Source organism: Xiphophorus hellerii, chromosome 3, assembly GCF_003331165.1.
Source record: "Xiphophorus hellerii strain 12219 chromosome 3, Xiphophorus_hellerii-4.1, whole genome shotgun sequence".
Lineage (NCBI taxonomy): Eukaryota > Metazoa > Chordata > Actinopteri > Cyprinodontiformes > Poeciliidae > Xiphophorus > Xiphophorus hellerii.
In genome coordinates, this window is record NC_045674.1 from 29216831 (window position 1) to 29236809 (window position 19979).

General features: G+C 40.6%; 1 protein-coding gene across 7 annotated transcripts in view; it reads left to right on the plus strand.

Moving 5' to 3' along the window:
• The window catches only part of ubr5 (ubiquitin protein ligase E3 component n-recognin 5), a 48638-nt gene extending 28734 nt beyond the window's left edge, over positions 1–19904 (plus strand). For 4 of the 7 annotated variants that reach the window (XM_032557870.1, XM_032557867.1, XM_032557871.1 and 1 more), the window contains 26 exons: positions 59–219; positions 320–559; positions 714–837; positions 1903–2014; positions 2131–2262; positions 4547–4804; positions 4884–5152; positions 5571–5782; positions 5874–6107; positions 6224–6297; positions 6709–6881; positions 7281–7394; positions 9565–9782; positions 9885–10005; positions 10616–10988; positions 11174–11261; positions 12383–12527; positions 12624–12754; positions 14842–14902; positions 15035–15216; positions 15307–15391; positions 15491–15646; positions 17222–17335; positions 17438–17582; positions 17693–17778; positions 19131–19904. In XM_032557870.1, the coding sequence (XP_032413761.1) occupies positions 59–219; positions 320–559; positions 714–837; positions 1903–2014; positions 2131–2262; positions 4547–4804; positions 4884–5152; positions 5571–5782; positions 5874–6107; positions 6224–6297; positions 6709–6881; positions 7281–7394; positions 9565–9782; positions 9885–10005; positions 10616–10988; positions 11174–11261; positions 12383–12527; positions 12624–12754; positions 14842–14902; positions 15035–15216; positions 15307–15391; positions 15491–15646; positions 17222–17335; positions 17438–17582; positions 17693–17778; positions 19131–19343 (4221 nt within the window). In that variant the 3' untranslated portion in view covers positions 19344–19904. The remainder of the gene's footprint in view (positions 1–58; positions 220–319; positions 560–713; positions 838–1902; positions 2015–2130; positions 2263–4546; positions 4805–4883; positions 5153–5570; positions 5783–5873; positions 6108–6223; positions 6298–6708; positions 6882–7280; positions 7395–9564; positions 9783–9884; positions 10006–10615; positions 10989–11173; positions 11262–12382; positions 12528–12623; positions 12755–14841; positions 14903–15034; positions 15217–15306; positions 15392–15490; positions 15647–17221; positions 17336–17437; positions 17583–17692; positions 17779–19130) is intronic. The other 3 variants (XM_032557869.1, XM_032557865.1, XM_032557868.1) reach the window with 3 other exon arrangements.
• Positions 19905–19979: the final 75 nt, after the last annotated feature.

The window sequence follows — 19979 nt, forward strand, 5'->3', positions numbered from 1 at the left end:
CTAGAATTTTTTTTCAAACGATGGTCATCTTTGAAACTGTTTTTTTCCCCCCCTTTAGTTTATTGACACTCTACTGGGGACTCTGATAAAGGAGCTGCAGAACAAATACACGCCGGGCAGGAGAGAGGAGGCGGTGGCCGTCACTAGAAGGTTCCTGCGCTCCGTCGCGCGTGTGTTTGTCATCCTCAGCGTAGAGATGGCTTCCTCCAAGAAGAAAAAGTAAGACCAAAGCTTACGGTTTTGGGCGCAACCCTTTGAAAATTCACCTTGTAGGTTTTTGTTCTAAAAACGGGTTTCCATGTCTTTTCCCCCCCGACAGCAACTTCATCCCGCAGCCCATCGGGAAGTGTCGGCGTGTTTTCCAGGCTCTGCTGCCGTACGCGGTGGAGGAGCTGTGCAACGTCGCGGAGTCCCTCATCGTCCCGGTCAGGATGGGAATAGCGAGGCCCACGGCTCCGTTCACGCTGGCCAGCACCAGCATAGACGCAGTTCAGGGCAGCGAGGAGCTTTTCTCCGTGGAGCCGCTTCCTCCCAGGTCGTCGCCGGACCAGTCCAGCAGGTGGGCCGAAAGCCGTGAAACGCATGGCTGTTGCAGCTTCTGTTCTCCACAAACCATGAAGACTCGGTTCAGTTTGAAGAACCTTTGGAGAAGATGAGGCTGGATTTTACTTGTTGATGCATCTTGAGGATTTTTCTTGTGTGTTTTTTTTCAGCTCCATCCAAACAGTTGCTTCTTACATCATAAGGAACCCTCAGCCCAGACGGAGCAGCCAGTCTCAGCCCGTCAGGGGACGAGACGAGGAGCAGGACGACATCGTGTCAGCCGATGTGGAAGAGGTGGGTAGCCATGTTTGATCTGTTATAGATATAGTCAACCCAGAACCTCCAGACTCACTAAGAACCTTTCCCCCATATGCCATAACTGTCTTAAACAGCCATACTATTCTATTTTATCCTGATTTGTATTGTCTTTTAAAGTGTATTTTATCTTATTGTCTTTTTTTTCTGATTGTAATATGAATACTACATCAAGGTGCAGTTTTGAATTTTGTTGTTCTGCTACAGTACAATGACAATAATTCATCTTTCTTTCTTATTAATTTTTTTGCACTAACATTTGGAAACAATTGGATCAATTTGTACTTTTGGGTTTTGGCAACTAAAAAAGGAGAATGCCTGCATTTTTTTTTAGTGCAGGCATTCTCTTTATGTGGGCCAAAGTTGGCAGCTCAAAAGTAACTCCAGACCAAGAAATATTAATTTTAAATCGTAATTAGTAGAATATTATTCCAGTGTGCTAGTTCCATTGTAGACAGAAGGCTGTTTTTTTTTGTTGTTTTTTTTTTTTTTTACATACTTGACAGTAAACTAAACATGAACGCTTTAAATTAATCTCTTTTTTTTTCTGTAGATCCAAAACCTTCCCCCAGTTTGCTTATTATTTTGGGCTTGATTGAAGGAAACTGAAGAAATATTTAGTCTATTCTGAGCTATTAAAACATAATCTTGTTCAGTGTTCATTTAGAAAACACTTGCTGTATTTTAGCCAAGTTTTAATTCAGCAATTAAAAGCAGATTGGGTGCAGCAAGGTGGACTTTAGAGTACAGGTTAATGAGTAATGTTATTTATGCTAGTTCTTATGAAAATAGATAGAAGGAAATCAGAAAGTTTTGGAAAGATGATCACTTTGTGTTGCATCTAAAGTAGATTTTGATTTGAAAGCTATAATTTTTCCTAATTTATTTAAGTTCTTGAATTGTAGTCAGGGAGCCGCAAAAACCAACCCAACAGTGAAATAATATATGTTTTCACATGTGTTACTTTGTAAAGTTAGATTGATTGCACCACACGTTGTTTTTTGTTGGGGTTTTTTTGGGGATCTGACTGGTTTTTGTCCTCAGGTTGAAGTTGTAGAGGGTGTAGCTGGCGAGGAAGACCATCATGATGACCAGGAGGAGCAGGGGGAGGAAAACGCTGAAGCTGAAGGTCAACATGACGAGCACGATGAAGATGGTGAGACAGTTTTAGTTTCTTATTGTTTTTTCTAGAGCTTTAATGTTGTTATTGACTTTATCACTGGAAAGAAAACACCAGTCAGCTTTATCATGTTGATTGGTCTGTGCGTTCAGGAAGTGACATGGAGTTGGACTTGCTGGCAGCCGCCGAAACGGAGAGTGACAGCGAAAGCAACCACAGCAATCAGGACAACGCCAGTGGTCGCAGAAGCGTCGTCACGGCAGCAACTGCCGGCTCTGAAGCAGGTTGATCAGCAGCTTTATTTTAGCATTTTATCAACTAATACTAGATTTACTTCTACAGTGAAAGCTTAGACTCTTTGAGACTCTGTTGAACTGTTCTAAGCAGACAATTTCCTTCCTGCAGCAGATGACTCTCTCGGCATCCATTTTGTAAAAATCGAGATTGATTACAAAGGCTGAAGTAAAACAGAATTTTAACCATTTTAAAAGAAATGCAATCTCATGAAGTCTAAAATATGCTTATGCGAATGTTGTTTTACCTTTGAGCCGTTTTCAGTGTTACATCAAGTGGGAATTTACAGAGGAGCTGATGATTACTGTATTTCTGGACTATATCACACTTTTTTTCCATAGTTTGTCTGGTTCTGCAACTTACAGTGAGGTGTGACTTGTACATGTTTTTTTCCCCCTCTTCATGGCACTTTTTTGTTTTTTTGACTGATGCAACATATAGTCTGGAAAATACAGAATTTACAATTGAATGGAGGTCCAGCAGTGATATTCCTCTATAAAAGGATGAGAATGTAATTTACTTTAAGTCAGATTGACTGATATCAAAGTAAAACTGTGTAAAAAGCAAAAACTTTCTATTGGTTTGAATGAGCAACTTTCAATCCACTTTATCGTAAGGAAGGACTGTTTGTCTGACCAAAAACTCTTCGTTCTGAGCGTGCGTTTCACTCAGGAAGATCACCGATGATGCATTACCCATGAAAATGGGACTGTGTAACATTTTAGAAGTCTCACCTGGTCACCTCTCTAACTAGCTGCTAGCTTTAGCCTCTGGGACCAACTAGTTTGGATTTATGGTAAATCAAGATGCTAAGAGAGTCATCTGCTGACAGTAAGATGATAATTACTCAGAACTGTTTACCAGAACCTTTTGTAAAGAATTCTCGACTATCACGTTAAATCTTTCTTTTCTAGGAAACATTCCCCCCCCCCACATTCATTTTAGTTTGACCTTAGTGTTTTATGAGAGAAGTAAAAAAACCAATTGCATTTAAACAATTTCTATATTTTATTCCTGATTTAAAGAAGAGGCCAGTCCTCTGAGAAGCGGTTTGGTTTGTGGGGGATTTCTGTGTAGGAGAGCTAATGATACAGCGGACCAAACTACCCCTGGCTGAATACCCCGTGTATTTCATTTGCAGGTAGTAGGGTGTCCTTGGCATTTCCTATTTTTGGTATGAGCTCCTCTTTATTTCAATGCACACACAGATTGCAGGGCGAGAGTGACTTTGCAAACTGCACACACGGTTTCCTTCTGAGAGTTCGTTCAGTTTGACCCCTTTTTGATACGTCCCGACTACTGCCCCATGTTTGCTAAAGAGCGTCTCTCATCACAAGTGTCGTCTTGTCAACCTTTCACTTAAATAATAATTAACTCAGTTATTGCCAGTGGTTTGTGATGATGTTTTTTCTTTTCCCCTGCCTAAATTTTGTACAGTATATGTGTCCTCTGACGTATCAGCGCCATTGTAGATGGGGGGCGGGGGAGTTGATCTCTGACAAAAAAAATAATAATTTTCTAGAAAAAACTTTCTAGAACTTTTCTAGAAAAGTCTCAATTTAGCTAGAATATTTTTTGAGATTAATCTCAGAAATTTTCTTTTAAAAAACACGGACATTTCTGAGTTTCAGGAGTAAAAAAATCCTACAAAAAAACGAAAATTTTGAGATGAATCTCAGAAATTTTCTTTTAAAAAACACGGACATTTCTGAGTTTCAGGAGTAAAAAAATCCTACAAAAAACGAAAATTTTGAGATTAATTTCAGATATTTTCTAGAAAAAGTTGAAACTTTTAAACTCAGAAAATATCCATGTTTCTTGGGGGTTCTAGCAAATTTTCAAACTCAGAAATGCCCTTTTCTGGAATATTTCTAAAATCTCAAAATTAAAATTTTCAGATGGAAATTTATTTATATTTTTTTTTATTTTTCTTCTATCTACAATGGAACTCATACATTGCCATAATATCCTACTAATATTGCTGATGCTTTTTCTTTTCAGATTCTGATCAGATTAGCCTTAATATTTCTCTCTAGGTACAGTTTTTATGTGGGAAGAAAAAACAAACTAAAACCACAGTTTGTTTAACCCAAGTTTCATTAGACATTATACTTTTCTTCCTGTCATATTTGCTGTGTTCTGCCTTGTAGTGGTGTGATTTACTCATGTGCATTTCTGTCTGTGTAAACGTGAGCGAATGAAAAGTTAGAGATTTAAATCTAACTACTGAACGTGTCTTTTTTCTCTCTCCCTTCGTCTTTCTTTCTGCTGAAGGTGCTAGCAGTGTCCCTGCCTTCTTTTCAGAGGACGACTCTCAGTCGAACGACTCGAGCGACTCGGACAGCAGCAGCAGTCAGAGCGACGACGTCGACCAGGAGACGTTCCTGCTGGACGAGCCGCTGGAAAGGACGACGAGCGCCTCACACGCCAACACTGCCGCCCAGGCTCCCCGCTCCATGCAGTGGGCCGTTAGGAACACCCCGAGCCAGAGAGCGAGCGGCAGCGGCCCGTCCGCCTCCTCAACACCTGCTGGTCTGTAGCTTACCAATACTGAAACGAGTATAGTCTTGCTTCTAAAGAATTGGTCAATTTCAACTGTGTTTTCACGCAGCGAGCTCTACTGGCTTGATATACATCGACCCGACAAACCTGCGGCGCTCCAGCGCAATCAGCTCCAGTGCAGCGGCGGCGGCGGCGGCGCTGGAAGCCAGCAATACCAGCAGCTACCTGACTTCGGCCAGCAGTTTGGCCCGCGCCTACAGCATCGTCATCAGGCAGATTTCTGACCTCATGAGTCTGATTCCCAAGTACAATCATCTCGTCTACTCGCAGTATCCTGCAGCTGTCAAGCTCTCCTACCAGGACGCAGTCAACCTGCAGGTAATGGGAATAAAAGTGTTGCATTCCTGGTTTTTACACACAAGTTCTGGGTGAGGTCGGAATCCATGGAGACTCAAAAAAAAACAGACGATACTTTAGCTGATGCATTCGTTGGGCTGCAGTCATTGTTTGTGTTTTACTGACTGCCTGGCCACCCCTACATGGGTTTATAAGGTATATATTTCTGATTTACCTTATAAATTGTAAAATATTTAATTAGAAGATGAAATAATACATACTTGCTGTATTTAAAATGAAAGCAACTATGGAACGAGTATGGAGCCTTGGGGAACCCCACAGGTTAAATAAACTTTGACAGAGTAGAGCAAAAGTAAACCCATCCGTTTGTTGGACACACTGATCTCCATCATAATAATTTGGGTTAGGTTCTGACTGAAGAGTTGTTGTTTGTCACTAGAATTATGTGGAGGAAAAGCTGATTCCCACCTGGAACTGGATGGTGTCCATCATGGACTCCACCGAGGCCCAGCTGCGGTACGGCTCGGCTCTGTCGTCTGCCGGAGACCCCGGCCACCCCAGCCACCCGCTTCACGCCTCGCAGCACTCGGCTCGCCGCGAGCGCATGACGGCCCGGGAGGAGGCCAGCCTCCGCACTCTGGAAGGACGGAGGTAGCAGAGTCTCCCAGCGGATTTATCCGTTTAAAAAAAAAACTAACTAAAACGTACAATTGAAATAAAACAATTTCTTTTTGAATTTCAGGAGAGCAGCCACACTGTTGACGGCTCGCCAGGGCATGATGTCGGCACGGGGAGACTTCTTGAACTACGCCCTGTCTCTGATGCGCTCCCAGAACGACGAGCATTCAGACGTGCTTCCTGTTCTGGACGTGTGCTCACTGAAACACGTGGCCTACGTGTTCCAGGCCCTCATTTACTGGATAAAGGCCATGAATCAGCAGACCACCCTGGACACGCCACAGATGGAAAGAAAAAGGTGAATTTAGACAAAAAGGGTTGCCCACATTGGGCTCTGTGTATTGCTTCGACAAAAAGTTGTTTTTTTAATTTAAAATCTTAACATTTGTAACCCTTTTTTCCTCTTTCTTTTAGGAATCGAGAGATTCTGGAGCTCGGTTTGGACAATGAGGATTCTGAGCACGAGAACGACGAAGACACCAATCAAAGTAGGGGGAAAAACTCACTGAATTTTAAATACTGCAAAAATACAACTTCTTACAAAGTATTTTTGATCTAGTTTCTTACCGTTTTTAGTCAATAATTCCTTAGTATTAGTAAAAATTGGCAGATTATTTCACTTTTTCCCATAAGTGAAATAATCTGCCTGGGGAACTAGTACTTTTTAAAGTACTAGTTTAAAAAGGAATTAAGTATTTAAAACAGGCTCCTGTATACCACTGAAAAATTACTTGTAAATTAGTTTTGTCGTTTTTTTTTAAAGTGAACTAACATATTTACTCTAGAGCCTAGACCAAAAGTAATTGTTGAGATTTTGTGTTTTTTGCAGTCTACAGCTGTGTTTTAATCTATCACACATGTTATATTCTCAGCTGACCTCCGTTTCTCTCTTACCACAGGTTCGACCCTGCAGGATAAGGACGAGGACTCGGTTCCCGCGGAAACGGGTCAGAACCACCCGTTCTTCAGGCGCTCGGATTCGATGACCTTCCTGGGCTGCATCCCTCCCAACCCCTTCGACATTCCCCTGGCCGAGGCCATCCCACTGGCAGACCAGCCTCACCTACTGCAGGTCAGACTTCCAGACGTGAAACGTGACCAGGCTCCTCTCCTGTACGGCTGATCTGGGATCTGTTCACAGCCAGTCTACATATGATTTGGAGGCTTCTTGGAACAACAGCCAATTATAGGCCTGATTAAAGTGTGTAGCTAGAGTCATTTGGAGTCTTGGTTAAACTCTTGATGGTTAAGCGATATAGCTTTAGATTTTTTTTTCATGAATCAAAGAGTGCTAAGTAATGTTTGCGACAGTGACTTTGATTACTCAAATCTCCCCAAAGGACAGTTCAAAGCGATGACCAAGACATTACAGACGTTAACTGCACTCAGAAGTTCATGTCTGCCGTTATGCCGTACATCTGGGGAATTGTTCTCCGTGGCTTTAACTCCGTTTTGGTTCTTCACCAAACAGCCAAACGCCAGAAAGGAGGATCTGTTTGGGCGTCCCTCTCAGGGCTTGTACGCTTCGTCTTACATGACAACCAAAGGCCTGGCTGAGACGAGCATGGACAGGAACTGCTTGGAGGTAAACCACCAGCCCCTCTCTAACCTGCCCCTCCCCTCCACCTTATTCATACCCTCCCAGCTTCACCAGGCAAATACTTGCAGTTGTTTTTTTTAATGTATGACTGGGACTGCATGATGTGTTGAGTCAAAATTTTCATTGCATAACCAACATCACAATCACAAAGGACTGCATTATGTGGTAGACCGTTACTACAAGGGCAATGCATTTATGGTTTCCATGACAATAATATATCTGGGCTGCTGGATGGACTTTCTTTGCCCCGATGCTAACAACTAATGTAGATTTTAATTACTGCAATGCTGCTGGAGCGCTGTTGACTAGACATGGATTAGTTACTGGATCAAGATACTAAGATGGTAAAAGTTATTCATTGAGATTGTTATGCCGATTTTTGTCCTGATTTCAATCTTAGAGGCTCTGATTATTGGAATGGTTCTGAAAATAATCATAACTGAGATTCCTGCTGTGTGTGTTAAGAGTGATCTGGTTTGGTTGGAAGAATTTAAAATCAACAGTCAAAATGTTGGTTTGTTTTTGGCCTGATCTCACAACATATGTGGTGAACGAGAACGCAGCCTGTTGAATGTGACGTGTAGCCAATCAGAAAGCGAGGTGACGGAAACACAGAGGGGAGTTTTAGATAAAGAAGGCAAAACAACTGTCATGGCACACCTGAAAGTCCAGTAGACTTTGGAGACGTCTTTTTCTGTAGTTTTTTTTTTCTCCATTAAATAATCCACAAACTATCGTCATTGCGTCTTCCCGGTCGGCCATGTTTGTTTACTCTGAGCTCACGTTTGGTCTCAAAAGGTTTTGCGAGATTTCCCGTCTGAAACCTGAATGTTGGTGAGTGAACTCGGTTTGTTTGTGGCTTTGACCAAACCTGTCATACCTCAGATTTTTTATTGTGGTCTCTCGGGTTTTGAAAATTGGCTGACCGCTTTAAAAATCTTGCCATGTGACCTAGGCTTAACATTCATAACTGCATAAATGTTCCCTCAGTCTGTTCCTGCGCTTTTAAACCTTTAACAAGACATTAATTGCAGCTTTCTCCAGCTGCTTGAAGCATTGTGTGACACACATCTCTCCATTCCTCACCTTTTACTGTGCACTGCTGGTCAGCTGGCAGCAATTGGGGTACTACTTTTCACTTGCTTTCAATAAGAATTAATGCAGATGTTTACAATTATGTTCATTTTTTCAGTTTAAAAAAAAAATTTTTTTAATTAAAGTCTTAGTTCATGCTATAAATGTTAAGTTCTGTGGCGCCATGGTATTTTTTCCTCCTGGTTATCATGTTATTAATATCCCATATCAGCCCATGCCACATCATGTATGTGGTTAAATTCTAACCAGTATTGTCATCATAACCTTCAGCAATAATAAAACAAACATTGTTTTCTAATAATACCAGCCATATGCATAACCAAATTTCTACAGTCTATAAAACTATGCAAGATTAGATGTTTGCTATGGATATATTTGCATAATTGAAATGTGGATATTTGAAACAGTTATGATTGACTCGATGTTAAAGTTGCAGATTGTAACTTTTATTAAAAAAAAGTTTTCCATATTTATTAAAACTATCACTATTCGGTTACAGTACAATGTAAGACAGATAATCTGTGGAGAAAAAATGAAGAAGTCCTCTGCCTTCTCCTAGTATTAGCTGCAGAAATCTACCACTTAGTCAGAAACAACCAATCAGAACCAGGAGGAGGGTCTTAGCGCTGTCAGTCAACCTCATGCTCACCCCCTCCCACTTACTCTTTGCTAAGATACACCTGGTTTATCGCCACAGAGCCTGCTTGAATTCTATTGCTAGTTAGCATAGCCACCGATGATGGCTGATAAATGGTTTTCCTAGAACGGCGAGTTGTATTTCCACCATTAGCACATTGAGCAGCGTACAGGAGAGTGATTGACAGCGCTGCGACCCTCCTCCTGGCTCTGATTTTCCCCTCCGTTTTCCCCTCCCTCTCCCCGCTTTTTAACAAGTTGTCTGTTTAATGCCTTACATTTACGTCATGGTGAAAGTTTTCATAAATATGGAAAAGACATATTTTTGTAAAAAGTTCCAAAAATAACTTTTTACATATTGCAACCTTATCTCCTAAAAATGTCTGATGTTGCTGAAGAGCCTCTCATTCCCTCGCTTAATCAGATCCTGCCTACAAAGATGTCGTACACCGCCAACCTAAAAAACGTCATGAGTATGGAAAGCGGCCAGCGGAGCACGGGGAACCAGACGCTGGGCGAGCAGGAGATGGAGACTTCGAAAGCGGGTCCGTCTCCCCGCGACCTCGCCGCCCAGCTGAAGAGCAGCCTCCTGGCTGAGATCGGCCTCACAGAGAGCGACGGGCCTCCTCTCCCGTCGTTCAGGCGAGCCGCTACAATTCCCTTCAAAAACGCATCATGAATGTGAAGGTTTAAATGAAATCGCGTCTAACTTATTTATTTATTTCCCCGCCTCTTGCTGTCCAGACCGCAGTGCAGTTTCATGGGGATGATGATTTCACATGACATGCTGCTCGGCCGCTGGCGCCTGTCACTGGAGCTCTTCGGTCGCGTCTTCATGGAGGATGTAGGAGCTGAGCCTGGATCAGTAAGCCTGATTTAAGTTTTTATAGAAGCTAGCCAAAACGAGGAAAAACTTGAAAATTCTTCCATTTTAACTAGGTATTTTCAAGGTTTGTAAAGCACTTCATTTCTGCATGAAGTGCTTGATTTTCAAGCTGCAATAAAATGCAATGTAATGTTTCATTAAAAGTGTATATTTACAGTTGAAACCACGTTTTTCATACACCTAATAAAAAGGCAGATACATTTTTTTTCTCACCATCTGAAGTTTAAATCAGACCAAATTTCTCTTGTTTTAGGTCGGTTAGAATGGCCAGAATTATTTATATTTGCTAAATTCTAGAAAACATGGCGAACATTTTTAGAGATTTTTTTTTTTGCATATTGTGTTTGCATTTAACTTGAGCAGGAAAGTCATTCACCTCAACATGTTGTGTTTGGATTGTTTAAGCGCAATTAATATTTATTTCCTTCCTAGAAGCTCAGTGACTTATTGATCATCTTATACTTCACGTTAAAGTTGTTGGTGCCGTTCAGCGTCCATCAGCTGCATCTATTCCATTGTATTGGGAGTCATCAAAGCATTTCTTACCGTAGGAGCTTGAGATAACCATCCTGTTGTCTCGTTTCCCCAGATCCTGACGGAGCTGGGCGGATTTGAGGTGAAGGAGTCCAAGTTCCGGCGGGAGATGGAGAAGTTGAGGAACCTCCAGTCTCGAGACCTGGCGCTGGAGGTGGACCGCGACCGGGACCAGCTGATACAGCAGACCATGCGCCAGCTCAACGGCCACTTCGGCAGGCGGTGCACCACCACGCCCATGGCCGTGCACCGGGTCAAGGTCACATTCAAGGACGAGCCCGGGGAGGGCAGCGGCGTGGCTCGCAGCTTCTACACGGCCATCGCGCTGGCGCTGCTCTCCAACGACAAGCTGCCCAACCTGGACTGCGTTCAGAGTGTCAGCAAGGGCATGCAGGCCAGCAGTACGTGTCATCACGATTACAATTCAAGTATGCCAAACATAGAAACTATTGCATATTACGACATTTTATCCTGCCATAAATGATGCTTCAGTCATGCTGAAAATATTTCATTTTGCTGTTGCAAATGTATTTTTGGACAAAACTGCTCCCCGCCCCCACTGAAAATGTATTTTATTTTTCTTTTCTGTCTGTTTTGTTTTTTAACCTTCCAGATTTGATGCAAAGGTTGAGAAACAGAGATCGGGAGCGAGAGCGGAGAAGTGGAGGGCTTCGAGCGGGATCTCGGAGAGACCGAGACAGGTCAGCGCTGATCAGCCGGGGAAAAAAAAAAAAAAAGAAAAAAGATATGGGAACCGTACCAGTACAAATTTTTTCTCATTTCTGATCTCCAGTTTTAGTGACCTTCAGATTCTGATTTCTGTTTAAAGCTGCAGTATCTAACTTTTATAAAAATCTGTTTTTTTACATGTGGTGAGTAAGAACATAATATGACAGATAATCTCTGAAAAGATCAAACTCCTCCATTTCCACCCGGTGCTGCTATTGCAGTCTAAAGAAACGCACCGCTACTGACCAAAAACAACCAATCAGAGCCAGGAGGCTGATCTTGGTGCTCTCAGTCAACCTTGTATATGCTGCTAAATGTGCTAATAGTGGAAAAACAACATACTGCTGGCCATACTGTCAGTGGCCATGCTAACTAACGTAGCATTCATGGCAAACTCTGCTGTGAAACCACCTGTAGGGTAGCAGAAAGTAAGGGGTAAATCACAAGAAGGTGATTGACAGCACCAAGACCCTCCTCCTGACTGGTCGTTTCTGACCGAGTGGCGTATTTCTGTAGTTGACTCTAGGAGAAGGGAGTGATGGTTTTAACAAATATGTACAAAACATTTTTTATGAAATGATATACTCCTGCTTTAAAAGCAAACCATAAAGAACATTTTGAAATACGGTTTTTCTGGTTTTCCAAGTGTAAGCCGGCAATTTAGGATTTATTTTAGCAGTGGAGACATCTTGTGTTGAGATTAACTGCTGTAACACAATTTTTTTACTATTTTAAAACAAAGGCAGAATGATTCATTTCACATTAAGTAGCCAAGCTGCAAATACAGCCGATGGACATATTAGGTTGACTATCTTAGTCAAACATGTAAAAATAAACCACAACAAACCTTCTTTCAAATGGTTCAGAAAGTTCCAATAGGAATTCTACAAATTCTAAATATAACGTAAAAATAAATAATAGAGCATTATATTACTCAAGAGTTCAAATCATAGAATTGGAGTGAATAGATCTGCCCTTATGGTTCTGGTCCATTGTCACTGATGTCAGATCTAGATTTTTTATTTATTTATTTTTTACAGATATTAATATCAGATCGGTGCTTCTGTGGTTCTGACGTTGTTTTGGTCCGTAGGGACTCCAGAAGGCAGCTGTCGATAGACACCCGGCCGTTCAGGCCTTCCTCTGAGGGAAACCCCAGCGACGAGCCTGACCCCCTGCCTGCACACAGACAGGCGCTTGGTGAACGGCTATACCCTCGAGTTCACGCAATGCAACCGGTAATCATCCATCAATTTAGTTAAATCTGGAGGGATTTTAGAGTTGTTCATTATTTCTCAGTGATTGGATGTAATTTAGTGCGTTTTTCTCTGCAGGCGTTTGCCAGTAAAATCACCGGCATGCTGCTGGAGCTTTCTCCTGCTCAGCTGCTGCTGCTGCTGGCCAGCGAGGATTCCCTGAGGGCCCGGGTGGAGGAAGCCATGGAGCTTCTCATTGCACATGGAAGGTAAATCCACCTCACCCGGCGGAGCAGGCGTGTAGTGAAGACAGGGTTTGTACTGGTGCTTGAAATCCTTGAAAATGCTTCAATTCATAACTACATGTTTTAAGATTTGGAAAGTGCTTCATTTGAAAGTGATTGATATTCAATCTGCACAGTTTTGTAATAAAGTGCAAGTTTAATGTTTGTTTAAAAGCCTAAACTTGGAAAGTACTGTGTATAGTTATACCTAGGCCTGTCACGATAACAAATTTTGCTGAGGAATTAATTGTCTCAAAAATTATTGCGATAAACGATAATATTTTTTAAAGACCTTCTTAAACTGATCTAATGGAAATGACGTAATAATGCATGCGATTTCCTGCCAAAGATAGATACACTTTATTTTCAAAAGAACACTAAACACTGGAAATGATGAACAAAATAAACAAAACAACCAAAAACAAAAATAAAATGGATTCTCAGTCTCCATTAACAAAAAATGTGCTTGAATAAAAACTAAACATAAAGCCAAAGTGGAAATAAATACTGCATTCAACCAAAAGAGTGCAGATTATGAAGTCTGTATACTATGTTGCCCTTCAATAATAATTAGATTTAAATAGAGAAAATGGGCACATCGACTACCTGATGCAATAATTCACACTACACGATTTTTTTGCCCAGATTTTCCCCTTACGACAATATTAGACCGTTGGTCGTTCTAAGATTGTCGCTTACGATTTCGTAACCGATCATCCTGTAGTGTGTGGTGTGTTACGGTAGATATTGTTGCTGCTCTGATCCAAATCAGGGGTTTTCCCCGACTGGGAGCGTTAACACAGCCTGTTGAATGTGACAGGCAGCCAATCAGAAAGGGCGAATTGTCCTTCATGCTTTCTGAGGGGAAATTACAGAGGGGAATCCCAAACAGCTGACACAGTGCAACCTGAAGTCCAGCGGGCATTGGAGATGATATGTGGAAACAACATTAATGTTTATTCAACATTTTGTGCAAAGAATATAGAAATGACAAGAGGAGGAGTTGGAGCGAAATTGCTACCGCAGTTGATAAACCCGGTAACTTTTCAGCTGTTCTTCGTTAACGTGACGTAAATAGGTTCTAATGATTTTCATTCAGTCAGGACTTTACGCTGACACTAGCCACATGCATTGCAGGTAGATTGTAGTAAAGCATTGATTAATGCCTGGTTTTAAAATTAGTTCACTGAACTTGTAGCCATTATTTTGTGCCCATTGTTGGACACCACATGGCAGGAACGAACCCGATCGAACAGTTATAAGTAGGATTCCTGTCGGCTAATGTGTGATCTGTCAGGTTTTGAAAATGGGCCGACAGCTCTAAGCTGGTGTAGTGTGCACTGGACATTACACTAAGGAAATGAGGAAGGGAGATGTTGGTGGAGAGCACCAGAGTTGAGCCTTTTTTTCATTCAGTGTCATCAACAGAAAGAGAAAAAGGCCGGAAGAGAAGATAATGCCGATAATTAAAATGACGTCGATAGTTTTCATTTATCGTACGATTAATTGATTTATCGTTTATCGCGACAGGCCTAGTAATACCAGATATTTTCATACAAATAATAAAAATACAGACTTTTTTTTTTTTTTAATCTCAAGTTAAATCAGACCAAACTTCTCTTGTTTTATGTCAGATAAAATCACCTAAATTATTTCTGTATTTGCTAAACGTCCGAAAATTTACTGAGAACATTTGTTGCTTTTATTCTTGAATATTTGTTATTCCTAATGGCTCAAAGTTTCAAAACTTGAAATTTTGCTATTTTAGTTTAAAATTTCCCAGCTGTTGACTGTAGCATACAGATTATTACTGTAAAAAATATTAACAGTAATAATCTGAGCCAGACATATAATAGTAAATTTAAAGGTTTTTTTTTTGTTTGTTTGTTTTGTTCACTTATTGTTTTAATCTCCAAGTGTGGAAAAGTTTGAAAACTTAACTGGAAAATGCTTGAATTTTACTGAAGGACAGCCGGTTGAACCCTGTAGAAATCACAGCAGTGTCTCTTCCATGTAGATGTTCTCTACATTGATTTTTATCATTTAACCAACATCAAACTCTTCTTGTTTAGGGAAAATGGTGCTGACAGCATCCTGGACCTGGGCCTCCCTGAAGCCTCTGAAAAAGCACAGGTAACCCATTTTTTTTCCTTTTTTTTTTTTTAGCCTTCCCTCCTTTTCACCATCACTTGTAAAAAAGAAATAAATAAAAGTGTGATTTATCTGAGATTTCAAAATTAACGAAGCGTTTCCTTACTGTTATAGCAGCAGGATAACCGGAAGCGCCACGGCTCAACGCGCAGCGTCGTCGACATGGAACTGGACGATCCGGACGATGGCGACGACAACGCCCCCCTCTTCTACCAGCCCGGCAAGCGGGGCTTTTACTCCCCCCGGCCGGGCAAAAACACAGAGGCCAGACTCAACTGCTTCAGGAACATCGGCAGGTAAATGAGAAAGGAACTGAATCCCATGACGTTGTAGGTCAGGTGGAAATGTGTCACCTGTAATAATCCGTGACTTTCCTTTCCCTCCAGAATATTGGGACTCTGCTTGCTGCAGAATGAACTCTGTCCAATCACGCTGAACAGACACGTGATCAAAGTGTTGCTCGGTAGAAAGGTAGAAAGCTTTTTGCTGTGTTTATCTGTTTGCAGCTTCTACACATCTGTTTCTCCTCCTGAATGAAATAACGAACATATGTGCGATCTGTCACTGCAGGTGAATTGGCATGACTTTGCGTTCTTTGACCCGGTCATGTACGAGAGCTTACGGCAGCTGATCCGCCATTCGCAGACGGGAGAAGCAGACGCTGTGTTTGCTGCCATGGATCTGGCCTTCGCTATTGACCTCTGCAAGGAGGAAGGGGTGGGACAGGTACCAGCCTCTGTTGATGTCGTTTCAATATACAACCTGACTAAAGGGAGCAGCTAGTCGTCATAGTTTCAGAAGTTAAAAAAAAAAAGTACTTAAAACTTGAAGAACTTTGACCTTTATCTTTGACTTGTTGAACAATTTTAAAGGGGCAATATTATGTAAAATCAAAAAATTTTTTAGCTTTACATAATGCTATAAAGTTATTCCCTCAACAAAAACATATCTGGAGAGTTGCCTTGATTCTTTTATCCATGTTTAAGAAAGCCTTTAATCTCCTATGACAACCATTCAGTTGTGCAAAACTGGTTGGGCCTACCTCCGCCTTCGAGGTGCAGCTCAGAGCTGCAGTTTCTAAGCTTCCTCCTCACAAGAGCAGCCCTCCCCTGCACTCCGCCACTCGGCTCCTTCAGACTAGCCAGTAGCAATTAGCAAACACCTGGTCGAACTGCACATCAGCTGAGCTCATAATAGGAGCTACTTCTCAGTGAAATGCTGGTGAAAATGTTAAAGGGTTATTAGAGGAGCCATGTTTTAATGACTTCCTGAAGGCAGAGTTTCAGAAAGAGCAGGATTATTTTTATAGAGACAGAGACCCAATTTCAAGGCGTTAAATTACAAAGTCAATTTTCTTTTAAGTCATATTTGAAATTTATAGCATATTGATAACAATGGAAGTCAACATATGTACTTGATTGTGCTATTAAGTGGCACCCTTTAATTTTTGTCAAACGTTGACTTTTAGATTTTTGATGTTGTGACTGACACTCCAGATAAACGCTCTTTCAAAAACAATAGGCATTGTTTTTGGCATGTAGATTACCTCACTTCAGATTTGGGTTCTAATCTAGGTTCATGGTTCTTAAACCAACTTGGTGTAAACGCAAAGCAATCAAACAACTATTTTTGTTATAAACTAAGATAAAGATTCCAAAGATGCACAAACTGCTTAATTATAACTGAAGTTTGAAACGTGATTGTTGGTTTTACTAAGTTTAAAACTAAACATTTGGTCGTTTTGCTCCTGAATCCAATGAGACTTCAGGATTTAGTGGTTTAGTGATTTGTGGGAAATAGTGGAACAAAAAGTAAATGTCTCATACTGCCAATTTCATTGAAAAATGACGGTAAAATAATAAGAAAAAAAGAATTTAAAATGAATTTTTGTTGGAATCTATAGTGTTAGGAATCTCTCAGGAAATGTTGAAACTATTTTCTCAGTGTATATTTGAAAATGTATTGAGCTAAACTCATACAATGTGGAAAAGAAATCTTGAAAGTTTCAAAAATGATAAGAACACTTATGCTACAAGATAAACTCAGTGAAGATAACATTAAGCCCTATAAAGATGAAAACAGTAAAAATCTCAATTAAAAAAAGTGATCAAAGATAAACGGAAAAAATATTTAAATTGGAGTTAAAGTATGAAATAAATTCTGAGTTTGAACTGCATGAACGGAATTAAATGATGATTTAATTAAGACATCAGTAAAGACTAACTGAACCTGCCTGAAACCAGTCATCTCAATAAAAACACATCTGAGATCGTTGATTTAGTCATTTTGTTTGTCGTGTAGGTTGAGCTGCTGTCGGGCGGGGTCAACATGCCGGTAACTCCACACAACGTTTACGAGTATGTGAGGAAGTACGCGGAGCACAGGATGCTGGTGGTGGCCGAGCAGCCGCTCCACGTGAGTCAAACACTGATGTCGCCTTTGAGACCGGTGGGGTTTATTTTGGGGGCAAATGTGGTGTGATTCACCAAAAATCTTTTCCCTTTGTTTCTTTGAAAGGCGATGAGGAAAGGTTTGCTGGACGTTCTTCCTAAAAACGCCCTGGAGGATTTGACAGCTGAAGACTTCCGGCTGCTGGTTAACGGCTGTGGAGAAGTCAACGTTCAGATGCTCATCAGCTTCACTTCGTTCAACGATGAATCAGGTCTGTCGCTCGCTGCAGCCTACGTTGGACCTGGTTCCGCTCTGATGATGGTTTCCTTCTTAATGTTTCTGCCACAGCGTATTAAGCAAAAACACTTGTTGGTCTTACAGGGGAAAATGCAGATAAACTACTCCAGTTTAAACGATGGTTTTGGTCCATAGTAGAAAAGATGAGTATGACTGAGAGGCAAGATTTGGTAAGTTCTTCTTATTTTTCCTTAAATTAACCTTGAATTAATGATTATAAATTGATTTAATGGGAGATTTACATTTTTTTCAGGTTTTCTTTTTAGAAATGTAAGGTTTTCTTGCCGTTTTAAAACACTTTCTAAATTAATAATTGCTTTTTAAAAATCTAATAAAATAATGTTAAGATCAAGAGTTCAGTAAACATGAGTGAATTTCCTCAAATGTTGCTTCTGTATCAAAAGTGAGCTTTGTGATGCACTGCAAAACCAGCATTCAATCTTTGTCAACCTCATTTATTAGCAGAATGTGCTTAAAACAGCCTGAATAAATGTTTTTTGCAGAATAAAATAGTAGTACAGTAGTAGTATGCCAATAGGCTTTTTTATACAAGTAAATAAGTTGAAAAAAAACTTCAAGATAAATGCATCACATTTGCTATCAATATACAGGAAATGGGGAATTAATACTTGGCAGTTAAAAGAAATGTCTGCATTTTTCTTGCCAAATTTAATGCTTTACTGGTTTGAACTTTCCTATGAATGATTGAACTACTTTGTTATGGAACCACTCTTTCCAAGAACTGCATTATAATTTGTTGTGTGGAGCCATCAAACAAACCTAATTCATACTGGTCAATGATTCCTGGGATAATGTATGACAAATAAATGTGGCCTAAGCCTATTCGACACGCGTTTTGTTTTCACAACCATGGACCAAATCCACATGGAATTAAGCTTAATTACAATCTAAAGTCAAATAAAACCCATTTGAGCTAAAGCTGCTGTATGCGACTTATACAAAAACATTTTTTACAGATTTAATGTCACCATGTCATGACAGTAAAATATGAGACAGATAATCTGTGAAAAGATGGAGGAAGAGCTCCTCCACCTCATCTATGCTACTATTGGGGTCTGAAAAAATGCATCTCTCCTGGTCAAAAACAACCATTCAAAGCCAGGAAGAGGTTCTTTTCACTGTCAATCAACCTTGTGAACGCGCTAATGGCAGAGAAACAGCTTACCATTACAGAAAAACTGCTTATCTCCTGTTAACGATGGCCTTGCAAGCTAACCTTGGCATCTGTGGCAGGCTTCTGTTGTGGTAAACCAGCTGTAGCAGAAAGTAAGGTACACAAGGGTGACTGACAGCGCTAAGCCCCTCCTCCTGGCTCTGATTGGTTGTTTCTTTCTGAGCAGTGAATTTCTGCAGATGATGGCAGGTCCATATAAGGCAGAGGAGCTCAATGTTTCCAGATCTCGTATTACACTGTCACAAGACAGTGACAAATATGTAACAAAAAAAACCCCCATAAAATGTACATACTGCACCTTTAATAACACATTGGTTTGGTCATCAGGTGTACTTCTGGACGTCCAGCCCCTCTCTGCCAGCCAGCGAGGAAGGCTTCCAGCCAATGCCCTCCATTACCATCCGGCCTCCAGACGACCAGCACCTCCCCACAGCCAACACCTGCATCTCACGTCTCTACGTGCCACTATATTCTTCTAAACAGATCCTTAAACAAAAACTCCTGCTAGCAATTAAAACCAAGAATTTTGGTTTTGTGTAGAGGTTTGACTGAAAGCTGGAATAAAAAAAACAGAGGTAAAAAGGTTGTTGTGTAATATTTACCTAGTTCCATTTTTGTAGATTAATTATTATTTTTTTTTGTCCAGTTTTATTAAATTCAACATATGGTCTCTGTCTCCCCATTAGTTAATATTTGTTTGTGTTCTGAACACAAACTGCATATTTTAATTTTTATATATATATAAGTATATATATATATATATATATATATTTTTTTTTTTTTTGCGGTAATGAAGAGGTCCATAACATTCCTGCATTGGCACTGTAAAATGTAAAGCCCACCGCTCTATTCTATTGGCTTAAACCTTTCGCTTCCCAGGAACTGGGTTTGCCAGGAAGCTGTCAGCCGAAAATCCTAGCCAAAGATGACAGCAGTAGACATATGAACAGGACGAAAAAGACACTGTGGTTACAATTTTGTTTCCTTCCCTATGAAAGTACTATCTCTGACAGATCACTGCTGCCTTTGTGGAAAGTTTTTCTTTTTTCTTGTACAGGGGGAGTTGGGAATTTCAAAATAAACTTGGATGTAAATAAGTTGTGTATGGTGTTTTGCTTCTTTTGTTTAGAAGGTTCCTTTGCACTTTTTGGCTTGTTCACTTTGTGACTTTGTTCG